This window comes from Pipistrellus hanaki (genome assembly GCF_964339955.1).
Source record: "Pipistrellus hanaki genome assembly, chromosome: 19".
Taxonomy (NCBI): Eukaryota; Metazoa; Chordata; class Mammalia; order Chiroptera; family Vespertilionidae; genus Pipistrellus; species Pipistrellus hanaki.
Genome location: NC_140521.1, coordinates 7,536,953 through 7,558,217, shown reverse-complemented (window position 1 = coordinate 7,558,217; position 21,265 = coordinate 7,536,953). Strand labels below are relative to the sequence as shown.

Sequence of the window (21,265 nt, the reverse complement as noted above, 5' to 3'; positions counted from 1 at the left end):
GCAGCAGGGGATGATCAAAACGTTACCTAAGCGCAGAAATGGTCAATAAAACATTAAAAAAAAATGTTCTTAGCAGAAGAACTTCACGATGGAGCCTGAGTCAATATCAGAAGCCCACCACCCTCACCCCAAAACACAAAGAAATGCAAGATAAAGTCATTTTAAAGTCCTATAAATATATTGCTGAGCTCAAAACAAAGAATGGCATTTTCTAGGTGCTAAAGATAAAAGTTGGGGCTGAAGCCATGAGACCCCTAGAGGTACCAGGACCAGATCTGTATCTGCCAGGCCTCTAGGGAGCCGAGGGGAGCCAGTCTGATCTCAAGCACTGTTACCTGAAGTTATAGCCAGGGTACAAAGACTCATTGGTTGTCTTGTCGTCAAGGCGCCGGAAACTGTATTTTGGACGGCAGCGATGGAACCAACTGTCCAGGTTGCAGTCCCAGTAGATCTCAATGCCCATGATTCCCCCCTGAGGAAGACAACAAGAAGCTATCTCTAAGTCCTGCTGGGACATCTCCCTGCCGAGCGATGATCACTGAAGGAAAGGACTTTCTTGCTTCTTCAGCCACCCCATTCTCAATTCAAGGTGACCGTTTTCTCTTGTACTTCTTCCTTTCTACAAACATACTAGTATTTTGAGCACTGACCCTCATGTTTCATTGAATCTTACTTCACTGAATCTTAAGACACTATTGCTCAATAAGGATATGTGCCTGCAACCAAGGTACATGCCCTTGTCCGGAATCGAACCCGGGACCCTTCAGTCCCCAAGCTGACGCTCTATCCATTGAGCCAAACCAGTTTTGACAATGGATGGATTTACTAAATGCTCAATAAAGGGAACCATATTATTAAGACCCAGTGGCTCAGCACCTTGGCCATTTGACATCTTCCATTCTCCTGACACAACTTCCCCCACAAACCTCATGGTACAAAGGCACCACCAACCTTAATTGCCACTTCTGAAAAATCTTCTCCTGTTTCTCGGAAGATATCTCCTAGTCGGAAAATAGGACACTGTGGATTCTGAGTCTTGTGAAAGGTGCAACTGATATTTAAATCTGGCAAGATGTTTCTCCTGCACATAATGAAAAGCAAACAAATACCTCCATTGAAAGCATGCATATGAATGAGCCAGTGTGGTGACTGGGCTCCATGAGGGCCCCCAGTGGTCCCCACCTCTGTGTATTTATAACCCTGTGTAGTCATGGTAGCAGGATTGGTCTGTGACCAGTAGCATATGGCAGAAGTGATGGTGTGTCACTTCCAAGGTTAGGTTATAAAAGACGGCGACTTCCATCTTGGTTACTGTCTTGCTTACTTTCCCTCTGTCTCTCTTGGATCATTTGCTCTGGGGAAAGCCGGTGGCTGTGTCCTAAGAACTCTCAGGCAGTGCCAGGGGAAGGCCCACCCACATGCTGGGGAACTGAGCCCTCCTGCCAACAACCTCATGAGTGAGCTTGGATTCTCCAGTCCCAGTCAAGCCTGGAGTGACTCCAGCCTCATTGACAGCTCAGCCTGAGAGGCCCCAAGCCAGAACCGCCCAGGCAAGTCTTTCCCAGATTCCCAGTCCACAGAAATTGGTAATAGATGTTTGTTGTTTTAAGCTTCTAACTCTGAGTAATTTGTCGCACAGCAGTAGATAACAATATGACCAGACACTCTGGGCACTTACGTGGTGTAATTGTGGCCAGGGAAGTCGATGTTATTCTTGATGAGCACAGTGAAGTTTTCAGCACTGTTCAAGAGCGCAGGCCTGAGTGAGAGACATGCCACAATGGAGATCAATTGTGGGACAGAGGGAGGCAGGGACAGAGGGAGGCTGTGGGCCAGTGGGACCAGCGCTTCCGGTCTCTTGCTTGGGTCATTGCAATGAGTAAAGAGAAATGCAATCTAGTTAGCAAAACGTTCTAAAAGTCTCCAGCTTCTCCAGTAAGAATTTCTTCCTTCTTATTGGGAGATGAGACCCCATGGCAGTTTTCACAGTCTGATATAATTATATGTTTAGGTATGTGCCATGGTGTGCTGATAAAGCAACGCACTCTTCAGGAAAAAACAACAAAAAGCTCTGATATGTAACATTTACTGATTATTGTGCTATAATACTCCCACCATGTCTGATTTCAGGCTACCAATGGGACATCATTGAACTTGGAGTTTGGAAGGGATGTGCATAATTGGCTCAGACAAGGTACAAGCCAACTCCATCATACCCCCTGAAATCTTTCCTAAAAGACTGGTGTTCCTGGAGGGCTGGGACCATAATTTTCTTATCTTGACTTCCCCGTCCTTTAGCACAGGGCCACACACGTAGTTGATTCTGTCAGTCATTCTTGTAGAGGAATACTGCATGAGTTAGAGGAGCCCAAATTCTAGACTGCAGGAAGGTCTACACACCATCCTTCTATCTATTTATTTGACAAGTAATTATTGGACTGAGCATGAGACTGGGTGTTGGGGATATAGTGATAAATAAGATAGTTAAGGTTTTTGTATTTATGCAGTTAAAGATAGAGAGAACTGGCTGTGGAATAAAAAGGTGCAGCTGGGCCCTAGCTGGTTTGGCTTAGTGGATAGAGTGCCAGCCTGCAGACTAAAGGGTCCGGAGTTTGATTCCAGTCAAGGGCACCATACCTTGGTTGCAGGCTCCTCCTCTGCCCGGGCCCTGGTCACAGTGTGTGTTTGTGGGAGGCAACCAATCAATATGTTTCTCTCACAACGATATTTCTCTCTGTCTTTCTCTCTCTCTTCCACTCTCTCTAAAAATCAATGGAAAAATATCCTTGGGTGAGGAGTAAAAAAAAAGTACAGCTGGTACACTGTTACCTGCATGCCTAAGTAGTCGGAAGATATATATATATATGAGGTAGTATCAGGAAAGGATGGAGAGAATTGGAAGAGGGCACCAAGAAAAATTGGCTTTTTATTCCAGGATTTGCAGAGCCCAACTTTGGCTTTGTTTGGGACTAGAGGCCCAATGCATGAAAATTCAGCCCAGCCTGCCCCCTCTCACAGTCTGGGAGCCCTCAGGGGCAGCAGGCGACCCGGCAATCAGGGAAAGGTGATGCCCCCATCACACCTCTGCTGCTGCCACTGCTGGCAGCCCACGCCTTGGCTGGCCCCGGTTACCTGAGCCTGAGGTGGCCCTGGGCAGCTGGGAAGCTGCCATCCGAGGCTTGCCTGTGCCTCGGACTGGCCCTAGTGGTTGGGCCACCAACATCCGAGGCTTGCTTGTGCCTTGGGCATCTGCTGGGCAGTTGCCATCTGAGGCTTACCTGCTCCTCAGGCCGGCCATGAGTGGCTTGAGATTGAGGGAAGGTCTGGCTGCACCATGTGCCTGCTTCCCCCCTGGCTGGGCTGAAAAGACTAGAGGACTCTGGCAGGGCTGAGGGGACTGGGCACTGCCATCTGTGGTTATGGGCGCTGCTATCTTTGTGATGGCATGATGATCAATTTGCATATTCCCTCTTTATTAGGTAGGATATATTAATAGTTATAGAGAACAGTCTAATTTTTGCCTGTTCAGCATCCATTTCCCCTTTGTCAGTAACCTTTCAATTCTCTCCCTTTGGGGAAGCCAGGTCTCTTCCACTCTCAGCTCAGAGGGCTGGGTGGGATGAGTCCATCCTCCTCATCCCTACAGCTCCTGGAGTGTGCAAGTGACCCAGAGCTGCCAGACAGTATAATCCAATCTCCTTGGACACAGTGATAGGTTCAGACTGTCATGTGACTTGGGCCAATGAGAACATTCCAGGGCTTTTGTAGGAACTATTGGGGTGGGGGATGGTAGAAGTAATTTTCTTTTGAAGTATTAGTCATAAGGAGAGTAAAAACCTGGAGATCCCCCACACCACAGCGTGAAGAGAGCTAAAATGGAAGAAAGAATAACCTCCGGGGAGGAAGAGAGAGAATCTTGATGACATCATTTGAAGCCTGTAACAAGTTTTACTTGAAGCCATACTTCTGGACTTCTCATGGTCAGGAGTCAAAAACACAGCAAAAAAGTAACACTCTTTTTCTGAAGCCAGTTTAAATTGTGTATCTGTCACTTGCACAAAAGAAAACCTTATTTATGACAAATGCCTGCAATGTGCTGGATCATATGCCTTTAGAACATTCTAGATCTCATGCTTCCTAGGCAACACTCTATTTAGAATCAGAGGACTATATGATCCTAAAACTTTAAGGATCAAAGCCCTTTATTCCTCTCTCATGATACTTAACAGTTTTCTACCTTGAATTACAACTCTGCAACACATCTATCTCTTCTATTAGATTGCAAGAGCCTTATCTGAGTCATTTTGTATTTTACAAAACATTTAGCACAGCCTCACCTCACCAGTGTTGCTCAGTGGTTGAGCATCTACCTATGAACCAGGAGGTCATGGTTTGATTTTCAGATTGAGGGCTCAATCTCCAGTGTGGGGTGTGCTGGAGGCAGCTGATTAATGATTCTCTCTCATCATTGATATTTCTATCTTACCCTCTCTCTTTTCTCTCTGAAATCAATAAAAATATATTTGGGGGGAAATTTAGCACAGCCTCTTGTATATAGTTACATATGAAATGAATATCTAACAACTACTACATGGTCATAGATGTGTTGAAGGAATGAATGATTACATGAATCATTTTAGTCATTCTAGAACCTATGCTTCTATGACATATGAGGAAACAAGTTCAGGAACTTGCTTGCCCAAGGTCATGTAGAATTGCAGCAGGAGCTTGGAGATGCACGGTATTTATTTGGTGAATGAATTGGTGGCAGATCCAGGACTAAAAACCACGGATAACCAAGAGGCCCCTTGCCTTGAACCGGGATGACCTGGCTGTAGGTTAATGTTCCGGAGCAATTCCTTCTTTGATAATGAATCTTCCTTGACCTAGAAATGAACCTGAGTGGTGCCATTAACTGATTGAGGGTAAGACAGGCCGACACTTACCGGGGGGGCTCTTCCGATGCCTCGGTGGGACACCAGGCAGAGACTTCACAGGTCCTGATTTTCTGATTATACACTACACACCTTCCGGTCTGGATTCCTGCGGGGTTAATGGTCACAGAAGCACATGTGTGAAAGAACCATGGGAGGAAACTCTCAATCCAAGCAAGTATCAGTTTCAGCTCAAGCAGTTTCAGTTTCCATGAAACCACAAGCTTATAAAGCTGACCAAGCAACACATCGAACGGTAGAGAGAACATGGAAAGACGATGGATGCTGTTGGCTTGTTTGACTTCTTTGAAAGAAAGTTGTCCGAGAGGGAAGCCTGACAGGGTGTATTCTCTCAACTGGGAAAATGGACTAGAACTTGGTTTCTTATTTGGCATGTGAGTCCCTCGAGGAGTGTATAGCATGCGTCAGGGATGTGCAAAGTCACAGAATAAACATGGCACATCTTGCCCTAACCAGGTTGGCTCAGTGAATGGAGCATCAGCCTGCGGACTGAAGGGTCCCAGGTTCAATTCCGGTCAAGGGCATGTACCTTGGTTGTGGGCACATCTCAGTTGGGGGTGTGCAGGAGGCAGCTGATTGATGTTTCTCATCAATGTTTCTAACTCTCTATCCCTCCCCCTCCCTCTCTGTAAAAATTCAATAAAATATATTAAACAAAAATGGCACATCTTGCCTTGGTCGGTGGTTCAGTGGTTAGAGCATCAGCCAGTGCACTAAAGGGTTGTGGGTTCGATTCCCAGTCAAGGGCACATACCTGGCTTGTAGGTTTAATTCCCAGCCCTGGTCCAGGTGCGTTCAGAGGGCAACTGATTGATGTGTCTCTCTCTCATATTGATGTTTCTTTCTCTCTCCCTCTGTCCCTCCCTGACTCCCTTCCACTTTCTAAAAGTCAATGGAAAAATATCCTCAGATGAGGATTCAAAACAAAATAACAACAATAACAAAAACCCCATGGCACAGCTTCCTGGAGCACCAGGGTCAGTTAAAGATTCCTGAGGGCAGAGTTAAATAGCAAGTAATGTTAAAATGAGCTCTATACCAACTCAGACACACATGTATCATGAAATAATAATGCAACATTCATAGGCCCTTAGTGTGTGTTTTATAACCACTGATATATATATATATATATATATATATATATATATATATATATTTTTTTTTTTTTTTTTTTTTTACAGAGGCAGGGAGAGGAAGAGAGAGTTAGAAATATTGATGAGAGAAAAACATCAATCAGCTGCCTCCTGCACACCTCCCACTGGGGATGTGTCCGAAACCAAGGTAATGCCCTTGACTGAAATTGAACCTGGGACCCTTGAGTCCACAGGCCAATGCTCTATGCACTGAGCCAAACCGGTTAGGGCTCTTTTATTCTTTTATGTTTGATTCCGGTCAAGGGCACATGCCTGGGTTGAGGCTCGATCCCCAGTATCTAGTGCCCCTTTGTCATGTGCCTTTTCAGTTAAAACAGGAAACATGGAGCCTGGCCTACATAGCTCAGTGGTTAAGCATTGACCTATGGAGCATTGACCTATGACCAGGAGGTCAGGGTTGGATTCTTAGTCAGAGCACAAGCTTCGGTTATGAGTTTAATCCCCAGTGTGGGGCGTGCAGGAGGCAGCGGATCAATGATTTCTCTCATCATTGATGTTTCTATCTCTCTCTTCCTCTCAGAAATCAATTAAAATATATATTCAAAACAAAACAAAATAGAAGGAAATTCTTCAGGTTAATTCGTGTATGGTCCCGAGGTGTCATAGTGGTACAAGTTCAAGCTCCTCAACCTTTGTGGAAATTCAAGACAGAAAGCTCAGAATACTCAGATGGTGCTATGAAAGCCATTTGATTTTCCCATCAGGTGAACCCTGAAGGTGCTAATTTTGCAAGGTTTTTAAGAGCTCCCCTCCTCCCTGGGGAATTAACGGCACATTCACATCAACAGCTGATCCTATGAGAACACAGCAAAGGCACGGAGCAGACATAGACCCACTCATGGTCTGCTGAGGGTGGAAGCAGCTGAGAGCCAGAGTTAAAGATCTCAACTTTAGAACTCTGCGAAAGTCACCAGATGCCAGACCATTCATCCCCACGGTCCCCAAAAGAGACAGAACGTACCTTTGCTCTGCGGGTCCAACCATCCCTTTTTACAACCCCTGTCAGAGGAACAGCGTGTCCTTCGGGTAGGGTACTGCCAAGAGAAGGACAAGGAAACGAGTGAGTATCCAGTGCCCCTAAAATATGGAAAAACAGCTGTCCTGTGTCTGCACAAAAACTTGTACACAGATGGACACAGCAAGTCATAATAGCCAAAAAAAAAAAAAGTGGAAACAAACTAAATATTCATCAACTAATGAGTGGACAGATAAAACGTAGCACATTTAGCCCTAGCTGGTTTGGCTCAGTAGATAGAGCATTGGTTTGCGGACTGAAGGATCCCAGATTCGATTCTGGTCAAGGGCACATGCCCAGGTTGAGGCTCGATCCCCAGTGGGCAGTGCAGGAGGCAGCCAATCAATGAATCTATCTCATCATTGAGCCCATAAACCTGGAGATGTTTCTATCTCTCTCACTTCCTCCCTTCCTCTCTGAAATCAATAAAAATATTTTTTAAAAAATAAAATGTAGCTAGCACCGGTTTGGTTCAGTGGATAAAAAATAAAATGTAGCACATTTGTACAGTGGAATATTATTCAACCACAAAAAATAATGAAGTGCTATTGGCTCATGCTACAACATTGGAAAACTTTGAAAACACTGTAGTAAGTGAAAGACGTTAGACACAAAAGACCACACATTGTAGGATTCATTTATGTAAAATACCCAGAATAGGCAAATCCATAGAGACAAAAAGCAGATCAGTGGTTGCCAGGGGCTGGGGAAGGGGGTATGGGGAGAGTCTGCTAATGGATATGAGGTGTCTTTTTAGGGTGATGAAAATGTTCTGAAATGGTGATAGTTGCACAATGTTGTGAATGTACTAAACCACTGAATTGTATACTTTAAAATGGTGGGTTTTTTTTGCCGAAACCGGTTTGGCTCAGTGGATAGAGCGTTGGTCTGCGAACTCAGGGGTCCCAGGTTCTGGTCAAGGGCATGTACATTGGTTTCGGGCACATTCCCGGTTGGGGTTGTGCAAAAAGCAACTGGTCGATGTATCTCTCTCATCGATATTTCTAGCTCTCTATCCTTCTCCCTTCCTCTCTGTGAAAAAATCAATAAAATATGTTAATAAATAAATAAATAAATAAATAAAATGGCGGTTTTTGCCTGGCCGGGATGGCTCAGTTGTTGAGCATCAATCTATGAACCAGGAGGTCATGGTTGGATTCCCGGTCAGGGCATATGCCTGGGTTATGGGCTCAATCCTCAGTGTGGGGCATGCAGGAAGTAGCCACTCAATTGATGGTTTTTTCTCTCTCTCCCTCTCCCTTCCTCTCTGAAATCAATAAAAATATATTTAAAAAATAAAATAAAATGGTGGGTTTTGTGGTATATGAATTATATCTCAATAAAAACTAAAAAATATGGGGGAGATAATAGATCAACCGAAGGACTTGTATACATGCATATAAGTACAACCAATGGACACATAACTCGGGGGAGGGAGGGTATATATAGGAGAGGGGGCAATGGTAAGATATGTACACAGATAATAATTTAATTTTAATAAATAAATAAATAAATAAATAAATAAATAAGGAAAGCAAAGCTGCAACCTTCGCTGATCTGGAACCATCTTGAGTGTTATATGACAGAGAAATAAAGATGTATTCTTTTTTTTTTTTTTAATATATTTTATTGATTTTGTACAGAGAGGAAGGGAGAGAGATAGAGAGTTAGAAACATCGATGAAAGAGAATCATCGACCAGCTGCCTCTTGCACATCCCCTACTGGGGATATGCCCGCAACCAAGGTACATGCCCTTGACCAGAATTGAACCCAGGACCCTTCAGTCCCCAAGCTGACGCTCTATCCATTGAGCCAAACCGGTTTCGGCTAAAGATGTATTCTGATGGAAAAACAAAACAAAAACAAAACAAAGCTAAAAATAAATAAAAGTCTAAAACGGGGAAGTCAGGGCAGCCTGGGGCCAATGGCAGGGACAGCCCTCAGTGTGCAGAGCCAGAGGCCTGGTCCAACCAGCTCTGTGGCTGCAAAACTGAATGAAGCAAATTAAGGCTCAGCAGTAAATGTGGAAATAAGGGGCGCCAGCCGGCCCTGTCTCCTGGCCTGAGAAAACGAGGTCTCTGGACTGATAACGGAGGACAGAAGGAAAAGAGAAATGTGATGACTTGGCTTCTGTATTCAACTTCCCATTTCCTCGGGAGCAGGTTCACTAGCCAGTCTTAGGGAGAGCAGGATGTGACACAGCCGCTAAGAAAATCGCCGCTGCTCATTATCTCCTGTGCAGTGCGGGGCTTTTAGGGAGATTCAGCAGGACCTCTGCACCAGTGTCTAGCGGCATGACACTGGTCGAGTCACTGCACCTCTCTCAGCCTCAGTTTCCTCCTCTGTAAAAGGGGGGTGAACAGGTCTGCCTGAAGTGGTTGCTGTGAAGATGAGATGAGCATTATTGATACAGATCCAGGGAATGTTCACCTGGTTCCAGGTTTAGGTGGACACGACGGCGAAGACTGTCATAGGAGAGAGCACATCTACCCCGAGCTCTCAGACACTCAGACCTTGTCACCTGTGTGGGCTGATGAGCAAGATCCACAGGCAAGGCTGGTCCTCCCACAGACAGGAGACCTGCTCCATAGCATCCCATGCTGCGCCCCTAGGTGCTGGGATGGTCCCTGGTAAAGCACAGGCATTACCTGAGTGGGCAATGGCAGGAGGGTGCAAGTAACATGTAATATCTGGTAACACATTGTTCTAGATAAACTTACCAGAATAGCTAGTTATACTCTTAAAGAACAGAGGGCAGGACTGGGAAGGGGCAGAATAGGACAAATATATATATATATATATATATATATATATATATATATATATATATATATATATTAATGCATAAGAATTTTTTTTGGTTTTTAATCATTATAATGTAATGCATAGAATATAGCCATGTATCAGTGAATACTTTTTTTCCAATTTTTAAAAATATTTATTTTTATTTTTTTTACAGAGAAGAAGAGTGAGGGATAGAGAGTTAGAAACATTGATGAGAATCATCAATCAGCTGCCTCTTGCACACCCCCTGCTGTGGATGTGCTTGCAACCAAGGTACATGCCCTTGACTGGAATCGAACCTGGGACTTTTCAGTCCGCAGGCCGATGCTCTATCCACTGAACCAAACCAGTTTTGGCTCAATTTTTTTTTTTAATTACTTTTTTTAAAATCCTCACTTGAGGATATTTTTCTATTGATTTTTGGAGAGAGTGGGAAAGACAGAAATATCGATGTGAGAGAAACACATCGATTGGTTGCCTCCTGCAACAGAGGTACATGCCCTTGACCAGAATGGAACCCGGGACTCTTTGGTCTGCAGACCAACGCTCTATCCACTGAGCTGAACCAGCAAAGGCAGGACAAATACATTTTGATAGGGAAGAAAATTTTCCAGAAAGAGGTAGGGGAAGGTCAAGGTCTGGAGAGGGCAAAGTCAAGTTGGAAAAGACTGCATGGGTGGTGCTGGTGGGGAGACAGGTAGCATTTATCTGATGCAGACTGAAAGGCTAGGAAGGGGGATGATAACAAACAAGAAAAAAGAAGTACGGGGACAAGGCAAAGGTGAGCTGTGTGACAATGTTCACAGACAGACAGTTCCCAGTGATTCTTAGTAGGGAAAGCTGTCTCAGAGAACACCTGAGTTCTAAGCAGCACTCTGCTAGCAGCAAGCTGGGCGACCTAGGGGAGGGCACTTAACCTCTCTGATCAGAGTCTGACCTGTAAAATGGGGATGGGAATGCCATTACCCTCCGAAATTTGTGAGGCTCCACTGAAATGTGAAATGCCGCACAAATGCCAAAGGTCAGTGTGGTCAGGAGCCTTGCGGGAGGGAGCGACAGAGGAAGCTGGCCTCTGGCCAGCACAGGTGCCTGGTCCCTGAGCTGGAGACGGGATGGGCAAACATGGGCGGCTCCAGAGAGGGAGAACTGCAGTGTCTTCCGACTGCCCAGACCCACACTCAACAAAGGAGACTCAGGAATGTTTGCCAGCTGGAAGACATATCAGATCTCAATTCCCACGTTCCCCCGCCCTTTCTCTTGCCTGTGTCTCCTCCAGAACTCTTTTCGCCAGTCTAACTGCTCTGGGTCCTTCCTTACCTCTGGACACAACCCCCGCACCTGGCCCTTTGTCTTGAGAAAGTTTGTCATCACAAAGAAGGAATTCCCCTGCGGAGAAAAGGAGAGAAGTTCAATGCAAAGTCTTTGAGAACAGAACTGTTTAATCTTAATTATCCAGCTTGCTAAGTGCCTGTGGGAGAACCCTTCCACTCTGCTAAACTTCAGTGTGGAAATCAGGGGCAGGGAGCAAGCCTGGAACTACACGGAGGGCTTAATATCAAAGCCGGATGAGCTGCCCTGCTGAGCCGGGAGAGAGCAGAGGCACATGGAAACTGATTGAGGATTCCTTTTCCATCCCAGCTTCCCAGGAAAAAACCATTAAATTGAAACTCAAGAGGCCTGGGGAGGCAGAACTGGGGGCATTTGGTGGCTTCATCAGAGTGCTGTTCAGATTATCTAGGACTTTAATAAAAGGGCAATAGGGCATGCCACCACCTGGGAAATAGCAGGAGAATCTAATGACCCACTATTAGCAACAAACAGATAGCAGCTTAGGTTTTATGGTTTTGCAAAGCTGTCCAGCTCCCAGAGGCCCTTTTGTCTCTCCCAACCCCCATCGTTCTTGAGTCACCTTTGACTTCTCCATTTTGATAATTCTAATTTCACTTTCTTTTCTCATTTAGGCAGCTGGATGCCCCTTCTGTATGGTTCACACCCTTTCTTTGTTTGTCCTTTGTATCCTTCCTTAAACCCCCAAGAATGTTTTCCTGGAGACATGTTGTTGACAAAGTGCCACACAAACAATACAGAAGGGCTGGTCCTCTCCAGGCAGGGAGTTCTTTGTCCTTCTCAATCTAGGCAGACCTTGCTGACTCCCTGGCCCTGCTCCTAAAGAGCAGTGTGCAACTCAAAGTGTGAGTGAATCCAGTTGTGTTTTAATGCACCAGGACACACAGCTATTTTAAGAAGCCCTGGAGGACTTGATAAAGCAAAGAATCATCTCCTTTGAGCTGTTAGATCTGACCCAGTTCTGCAATTTTTAGGTTTTCTCCGTTGGTATTTTCACAGAGCTTTTTAAATAGAGCCAGCCTTTTTCTGGAGTAAGGCTCTAGGTCCCAGGGCTGGCGGCAGGGGCAAGGGCATGAGGCCCCGGTGACGGTGAGCAGGGATTCGTCCTGGGAGGATGCTGACCGGTGCTCACCTGCAAAGGGAAGGTGTGATCTGCCGGGTCGAAGACTCTGAGCACTTCCTCCTTCTTTCCATTCTCCAGAATCTCCTCTCTCACCTCCGCTGTGCCTTTCACCTTGGTGTGCACAGAGCTGATGAGAGACTCTTTCCGCTGATACAGCTTGTCACACACCAGAGCAAAGCTGAGTGGGGGACACAGAAAAGCATCGGTGGTTTTTTCAGGGAGGCCCAATGCCGTGGGTTTGGATGGAGGCTGCCTCCATTCCAATCCTAGCTTTGCTAGGGAACTTTGGGATAACGACTTGCCTTGTCTGCGATTCATTTTCCTCATGTATGAGATGGGAAGAATGGTTATACCTACCTCATAGGTGTTAGGTCTGATCAAATAATCGAATGGATATTCCCTCCCCTGGGGAACTGACCTTTAGATCACAATCAACATTCCTTTTTGCTTAGATCACATTCCATTTGCAGAGACCAGTAACTTTCCCCTCCAGATTTGCCCAGGATCTGGACCTGCCCAAAGAATTCACTGCTTAAAAAGCCTAAAGTCCTTTAAAATCTTTGACTCCCCACCCCTGGGTGCTGGCGCTGTTTTGGGGGTTAGCCATCTGGTTCCTAGGTGACCTAATAAATTCATAATTCCTTACTCCTTTCAACCTCATGCGTTCCTCCTTCAGCTACCCTAACAGAGGGGTTGTTGATGAATTATGCGTGCAAATTCCACACAGTGAGCGCTGGCTACATGGAAACTATCAGCCCAGTGCCAACCTCTAATATTGTCTAATATAGACCCTAATTTACAGGACAGCTTCTTAAATATCAGAGTTCACCTGGCATTAATTCGCCAGCTTTGTTCTGGGGCTCAGAAACCCATCGGTATCTATCTAAGGGTGTGTCCAGCAGGTCAGCCACCTGTTTTCTAGAAAGACACACCCGTTTTATAAATAATATTGATAATACGCGCTACCCTTTGTTGAGCACTTCAGATGTGCTGAGAGCTCTACACACATCATTTCCTTCCTTCCTCACACCAATAGGAGATATTGTTGTCATCATCGCCCTCTGCAGATGAGAGAATGGGCTCAGAGAGGTGAAGGAACTTGCCCACAGATAGGCAGTGGCAGAACTGACGTTCTTGCCTGGACTACCACATAGCCCAGAGCCAGACCTTTTAACCACATGTTATTCTTGTTCATGCCTTATGTAGCTCTGCTTCCGATTTCCTGCCCTTCAGGCCAGTTCATTAGCTGTTAATACCATATTTAGAACATGAATGTAAATTACTATGGTGGGGAAACTAAAGAGGAGAAGTGGAATTGATTACTAAAAATGGTAGATTTCATATCCATATTTTTTCCCTGCCTCCCATTGCCCAAAATAATTAAGAGTTCATCCTAAATGCTTTGGATAAATGCTTTCTTTATTCATTCAGCATGTGCTTGTTTGATCTCTTCCTTCTGCCCAGCCCCTAATACCTGAAGGATATTGTGAAGTCTAAGCTAACAGCTGCCCAGTGGGAGCTAACCTTGGAAGCCAAGACAGAGGGGGCCAAGACATGGTCCCAGCTGTTCTCAACCTAGGCTGTTCCCAGCTGTTCTCAACCAGGGAGCTTTCAAAATTGTAGCTCCCAGGGCCAGCCCTGGAAACGATGGTTCTGTAGGTCTGGAGTTATCCAGGTACCTGTATATCCTTTAAATGTCACCCTGCTGATTTTGATACACAGCCAGGTTTGAGAATCCCTGGGAACTGCATGAAAAGATAGTGCATATTTGCCAATATGAAGTCCACCTGAACATGTGCATTCCCCATGACCTAGATGTTCCATTCGAGATGTATGCCCTGAAGACACCCTCATACATGTTCAGAATTTTTACAGCAGCATTCTTTAAACCAGAGATAACCTAAATGTCCTTGAACACTGAATGGGTAAGTAAATTGTTGAATTCACACAAAGGGGTGGGGAACATTGGCCGAGGGCTGTATAAGGCCCAATAAATCATTTGGTCTGGCCCTTTCAGGGCATTAAAAGTGAGTTAATTAGCCCTAGCTTGTTTAGCTCAGTGGATAAAGTGTCGGCCTGTGGTCTAAAGGGTCCCAGGTTCAATTCTGGTCAGGGGCACATGCCCAGGTTATGGGCTCGATCCCTATTGTGGGGCATGCAGGAGGCAGATAATCAATGAACCAGTGATATATATATATTTAATTTCTTTATTAATTAAGGTATCATATATTTGTCCTCAACCCCCATTTCAATCCCCCACCCCACCCCCCTATTGTCCTTGACCACTGGTTAGGCTCATATGTATGCACGTAAGTCCTTTGGTTGATCTCTCCCTTTTATCCCTACCCTCCCTTTGAGGTCCAACAGTCTGACCCATGGCTCCTTATCTCTGGGTCTGTTCTTGTTCATTAATCTATGTTGTTCACCATTTCCCCTAGATGAGTGAGTTCATGTCCTACTGGAAATATAAGAATCAAAAATGAGACAAGCAATTAAATGTTTGACCAAATATAGCAGGCAAATTTTTAAGTTGATTATTTTGTATGGCCCTCGAATGATGTTATAAATATCTAAATGGTCCTGGGCAGAAAAAAACATTCCCCACCCCTGCTCTACAGCAATGAGAATGATGGCGAGCTAATTGTATCAATACGAAAATAAAATGTTGATCAACCAAAGCATGCCACATTATGATATAAGGTTTAAAGAAATCCAAACCCTTATTATCTACTCAAATACCATCCACATGTATTCATAGCATCACTATTCACAATAGCCAAAAGGAGACAACACCCCAAAGGTTCAATAGTAGATGGATGGAAAAACAAAATGTGATCTACCCATATATTATTCAACCATAAAAAGGAATAAAGTACTGAAACATGCTGCCCTGTGGATGAACCTCAAAAACACTGTGCTAAGTGAAAGAAGCCAGACACAAAAGATCACATATTATATGATCCTGTTGATATGAAAGAATAGGAAAATCCATAGAGACAGAGAGTAGTAGATTGATGGTTGCCAGGGGCCGGGAGCAGGGAGAAATGGGAATTAACTGCTGAACGGGCATAGGTGATGAAAATGTTCTGGAACTAGACAGAGGTGGTGGTTGCACAACCTTGTGAATGTACCAAATGCCACTGACTTGCTCATGTTAAAATGACTGGTTTTGGCCAAAACCGGTTTGTTTTAATGGATAGAGTGTCAGCTTGGGGACTGAAAGGTCCCAGGTTCGATTCCGGACAAGGGCATGTACCTTGGTTGTGGGCATATCCCCAGTAGGGGGTGTGCAAGAGGCAGCTGATAGATGACTCTCTTTCATCGATGTTTCTAACTCTCTAACTCTCTCCCTTCCTCTCTGTACAAAATCAATAAAATATATATTTTTTTTAAAAAATGACTGGTTTTGCCCTAGTTGGTTTGGCTCAGTGGATAGAGCGCCAGCCCGTGGACCAAACGGTCCCAGGTTTGATTCCCTTTAAAGGCATGTACCTTGGTTGCAAGTTCCTTCCTGGCCCAGGCCCTGGTCAGGGACTCGTGCAGGAAGCAAACAATCAATACATTTATCTCACATTGATGTTTCCCTCTGTCTTTCCCTCACTCTCCTACTCTTCCTAAAAATTAATGGAAAAATATCCTCAGGTGAGGATTTAAAAAAAAAAAGAGAAAAGTTGATTTTTATGGGATAGGAATTTCACCTCAAGGAAAACCTTTTTATAGTTATGGACATACATTGCAAAAATATAAAAACAACAATTCTATGGTTGTTTTTATATTTCTACAACATATGTCCAAGCACAAAATTCAGGATGATGTTTACCAGGGGAGAGGAAAGAGAACAGATACAGGCTGGGTCTGCAGGGAGCTAAACCTGGACGAGTTATGTTCTTTTCCTAAGTGGGATGGTGGCCTATGAGTGTTTATTATATTTTTCTTAATATATTTTAGTACTTCTATGACATTCGTTAAAAAAGAAAGCTCGTGCCAGGACCGGTTTGGCTCAGTGGATAGAGCGTCGGCCTGCGGACTGAAGGGTCCTAGGTTCGATCCGGTCAAGGGCATGTACCTTGGTTGCGGGCACATCTCCAGTAGGGGGTGTGCAAGAGGCAGCTGATCGATGATTCTCTCTCATTGATGTTTCTAACTCTCTATCCCTCTCTCTTCATCTCTGTGAAAAATCAATAAAAAATATTAAAAAAAAAAAAAAAAAAAAAAAGGAAAGAAAGCTTGTTAAGAAAGAATGGTGGCAAGAGATCCAGAATTGAGACCCAACTGGCATCCACAAGACAGAGTTAGTCAATGTAATTCCACGGACAAATAGATAACATAGTTCAACAGTACATTGCTGCCTCTCTTCACATAAGCGTGGTCTGTGCTGTGTATTTCCACATTGCCTATTGCACCATTTTCCAAGAATATACCTGGGTCACTCTGGCCCACCATTTGGGAAGCTCAGTTCTGGTCTCTCACGTCTATTCCAGAATGGACAGTGTGTTCTAGAGCAGCCTCAGTGGAATCCAGGCCCCCATACATCGGAAGACTTATCTCTGTATAATAACAAATGTATCATTTTAAGACTTCAAAGCCACATAACAGGGGGAAAAAGAGTTTGTATTGCCCTATCCGATGGGAAGAACATACTAACGACTGTCCCAGCAGCTCTCTCACGACTCACTTGGTGACTCAGACAAGCCATGCACCTCTCAGGGACTGTGGGTTTAGCCCCTGAATGAGGAGCTAACTGCCTGGCTTCTTGCTCCTTGTGACCTCTTGGCTGGACAGCAACAATTCGGATCCTCTGAAGCCTGCAAACCACATGTCCCTGAAGCAGGAAGGGCTGGGATCTTAGCTAGGTCATGTCCGATGGGTAGGTAGAAATAACGGGGGAGAAGAGAGCGGAGAGTCTGGAAGGTGGAGAGGGCTGACATGAGAAGCCTGGCAGAAAGGACAGGGGAAACAGGGTGTGAAGGGAAGGGAGATGGAGAAGGTAGTCAGCCCCAGAAGCTCTCAGGCTTGCACTCTGCACCTGACTCACCATATGTAGACAAGGATCCCCGCTATAATGAGGTTCTTCAGAATCCCGATCCATAGGCTCTGAATATGAACGACTTTGGCAACTTCCGCAGACTGGCATATCTGGGGGAATTGGCACCGTGCAGGCATGGAGAGAGACCTCAGAACACAGTGCGGGAAGAAGTGCCTCTCAGCCAAGCCTGGCTCTTCCTAATAGTGTCTGGACACACTGAGCAAAGGTTACTCTAAATTGACCTGAAAGTGAACTGATTCCAGCTGGTTAACCCCCTCCTACCCCAGAACCAGTATGGACGCCAAGCTGTGTGCCTTCTGTGCCTCATGGGGATGCTGGGACCGCAGCCTCTGCTTTTTGCGCATAAAATCCCCAGAGAAGAATCAGACTGGGTTTATTCCTGGTCCACTCACCTTGGCAAACAGCCATGGGCAGCAAGAGAGGCACTGAGAAGATAGTGGTGGAGAGCTGCATCCTCAAAGTTAGTTAAATACTGATTGTATTGATTACTCCTTGCTGCTGTAGCAAATGACCATGAACCTAGTGGGTTTAAACAACACACATTTATTCCCCTATAGTTCTAGGGGTCCTGTTGCTCACATCCAGGTGACAGCAGGGCTGGTTCCTTCTGGAGGCTCCATGAGAGAATCTGTTCCTCACCTCTTCCCGCTTCTAGAGGCTGCAGGCACTCCTGGGCTCCCAGCCTGCCAGACTAGCCCCTGCTCCCATTGTCATGTCTCCTGTCTCTAACTCTGACCTGCCTGCCTCTCTTTTAAGAACTCCTGTGATTACACTGGGGCCACTCAGATAACCAAGGATAACCTCCCCATTGAACTTCATCACATCTGCAAAGTCCCTTTTACAGCATAAAGGACAACATCCTGTTCCTGATCTACCGGGGGAAGCATCTAATCTCACCATTGAGGCTGTTTATTCTCCTGAGCACTGTGCTGTTTTGCTCCTCCACCCTCCTTCCTCACATTGCCAGGCACATACTTGCACAAGAGTCTTTTCTCACTTAAGACACATTTCACACACGGTAAGATAAGTTTGTAGATGTTATCATTTTCTATCTCAAACCACAACAGGTACTTTTGCTTTGCTTCCGCTAGCAAAGCAAAAGTGCCTGCACCACATTTGAAGAGGACTTGACAAACAAGAGTGTGGGTGTGGGGGCTTGGCTGAGACTGTAAAGATTGGGGGCCACAGGGCTGGAGGGGTTGGGCTGCTGTTTTGAAGAAGAGGAGAAATATGATAGCAAGGTGCAGCCATTTGAAGAGTGTTGAGTAGAGAGGCCACAGGGCAGAACTCTAACCAAAGGGGGAAATTACAGGGAGATGGATTTGGGCTCGAAGTGAAGAAGAAATGCCTAACAATTAGAACAGCCCAGAACACAACAAGCCAGACAGTTACTCCTCATGTCTGATAACCATGACAATTTTCACTTTTCTCATCACCCTCTCTCCCATCTCCTCTCCATCTGCATTTCAACATCATCTCCCATCTTGAAAATGAATCCTCCTTCGACCCCATATTCTTCTCCCACCACCACTTGGTGCCTCTCTTCTCCTTTGTAGCCAAGTCTCTTAAAAAAAAAAAAAAATGAGTCACCCCATCCATTTCCACGGTTTCCTCCGTTCCTCCACCCATTCCAGTCTGGCACCCGCCCCCACCACTCCTTCAAAACCTCCCTTACCAAGTAAACAACTTTATCGTCTGTCCGATAGATGCCCCACAGACCTGTTCTTTTTTGGACTTTCCGCAGCATTTGACACCAGTGATCACGTACTAGCTCCTTCCCTTTCTCCCCTCAGCTTCCTGGAGTCCACATTCTCCTGACTTGCTTTGTATCTCTATGACCACCTTGCTGAGATCCTACCAGGACGTCTGTGCTCCCATCACTTAAAGGTTAGGATTCCTTGGGAATCTGTTCTAAGCCTTCTTACCTTCTCATCCACATTTTCTCTTGCTGGTCAGTTGCAGCTACTTCCATGGTCTGGTTATCTCATATAGAAATCTGTATCTTTAGCCTTAGATTCATATATCTAACTATCAACTGAGCCTTTACATTTGTGTGTCCTGCAGATACATCAAACCTTCAGTTCTGAACTCATTTTCCACCCCGAAATGGGCTTTTTCTCCCATATTCCCTACCCCAATAAATTCTTCTACTATCCATCAGTTCCTCAAGCCTGAAACATGGCACACTCTTTAACTTATCCTTTCCCTCATTCCACCTCATACATTCTATTGTTTTATTTTCCTAAGGTTATTCAAATCCATCTACTTCTCTACCACTGGCACTTCCTTAGGCCAGGTCACCATCAACTCTTACCTGGATTACCCTGTAGTCTCCTAAATGATCTCTCTTCCTACATTTGTATTCCTTTCTCCTCCATGCCCAACCTCCCTCCACACCCTCCACCTGTATACACCTGTCTGTGTCCATGGGTGCTACAGAGAGAATAAATCTAGGAAGAGGTTCAGGACCATTTGGGAAGAGAATTCTGCAGTCCTACATCCCCAGGGCGTGGTGGGATTGGGGAATGCACATTTGAATGGGAACATTCTGGCCCTGTGGCAGGCAGACCTCTAAGATGACCCCCAATGTTTCCTGAATCCTGGTATATTAACCCTGCCTAACTCCCTGAGCTTTGCATATTTAGGATATGCTTTGTATGATGGATATGCTTCCATGTTTAGGTTCTATTACACAGCTGACCTTAAGATAGGAAGAACACCTGGGTAGGCCAGACTCAACATGAGCTCTTTAAATGCAGAGTGTTTTCTTTGGCTGGTCTCAGAAGTCAGAGACTTGAAGCATGAGAACAATTCATTGTTTCATCACTGGCTTGAAGCTGGAAAAGTCCACATTCACAAAGAATGCAGGTGACCTCTAGGATTTTAAGAGTGGCCCCTGGTTGACAGCCAGTGAGGAAACAGAGCTCTCAATCCTATAACTGCAAGGAATTGGAATTTTACCAACAAGAATGAGCTTAGAAGTAAACATTTCCCCCAGAGACCTAAAGTGAGAACTTGACCCAGCTCACAGTTTGATTTCAACCTTGTGAGTCTCTGAGCAAAGAACCCAGTCATTGCCCAAATCACTAACCTATAGAACTGTGAGCTGCTACCGGATGGTGTTCTATGCCACTGAGTTTAGATAATTCCTTAAGCAGCAAAAGGAAACTGGCTTCTTACTTCATAGGGAAGCTTGAAGCCAGCAGAGTGCCACAGCGAGATTTCTAAAGCATAAGGTTCAGGGAAGTGGTCCCCATTGGTTAGGTCAAGGTTGGTATTGCCCCCATAAATTCCTAGAGATGAATTCTGCTCATGCCATCACATGATGTTATCCCCTGCATACTAAGGTGTTGCATAGTTCTTATATTTAAAAGCTTGGGCTTGGGTCTCATGCCTATGTCCTAGCTGCAAGCGAAGCTGGGAAATTAAACTCTGACATATAATCATGAAGTGGAGTCCATAACATGGGAATTCCCCCATAATTGCACTATTCAGATCATGATTATCAATTGAGATTTTGTAATGGATGTTTTTTGATTGTCCCTCCCCAATCCACTCCTACCCACCACTTTCTTTTCCCACTTCTTCCAGCAACAGAATTCTTTATTCCTAAGGAAAAACCATTGACTGGTTAGGTCCAGCTCATTCAGCTCTGTTACCCTCTCTCTACTTCCTGCCACAAGAGTGAGCACATGACCCAGAGTTGGCCAATCAGGTGACACCATGCCCCTAGCCACAACGATTGGTTTAGGAATGAATATGTAACCCAAGCTCAACCAATCAGAGTCTTTCCTGGGACTTTCTTGGCAGAGCTATCAAGAAACTCTGTTTGCCGAAAC

At 45.1% G+C, this 21,265-nt stretch overlaps 2 protein-coding genes across 3 annotated transcripts in view; one reads left to right on the top strand and one right to left on the bottom strand.

Moving 5' to 3' along the window:
• The window catches only part of IFT81 (intraflagellar transport 81), a 120,607-nt gene that overhangs the window by 22,276 nt on the left and 77,066 nt on the right, over nt 1-21,265 (top strand). The gene's annotated exons all lie outside the window — the stretch shown is intronic.
• Nucleotides 1-21,265, bottom strand: part of P2RX7 (purinergic receptor P2X 7) — a 37,411-nt gene that overhangs the window by 11,582 nt on the left and 4,564 nt on the right. Inside the window, exons 1-8 of one of the 2 annotated variants that reach the window (XM_084868036.1) lie at nt 17,415-17,614; nt 12,389-12,557; nt 11,227-11,295; nt 7,071-7,143; nt 4,947-5,043; nt 1,679-1,759; nt 952-1,081; nt 336-472 (exon numbers count right to left, since the gene is read on the bottom strand). In XM_084868036.1, the coding sequence (XP_084724162.1) occupies nt 336-472; nt 952-1,081; nt 1,679-1,759; nt 4,947-5,043; nt 7,071-7,143; nt 11,227-11,295; nt 12,389-12,557; nt 17,415-17,542 (884 nt within the window). In that variant the 5' untranslated portion in view covers nt 17,543-17,614. Of the gene's footprint in view, nt 1-335; nt 473-951; nt 1,082-1,678; nt 1,760-4,946; nt 5,044-7,070; nt 7,144-11,226; nt 11,296-12,388; nt 12,558-17,414; nt 17,615-21,265 lie in introns of those variants that run through there. The other variant, XM_084868037.1, reaches the window with a different exon arrangement.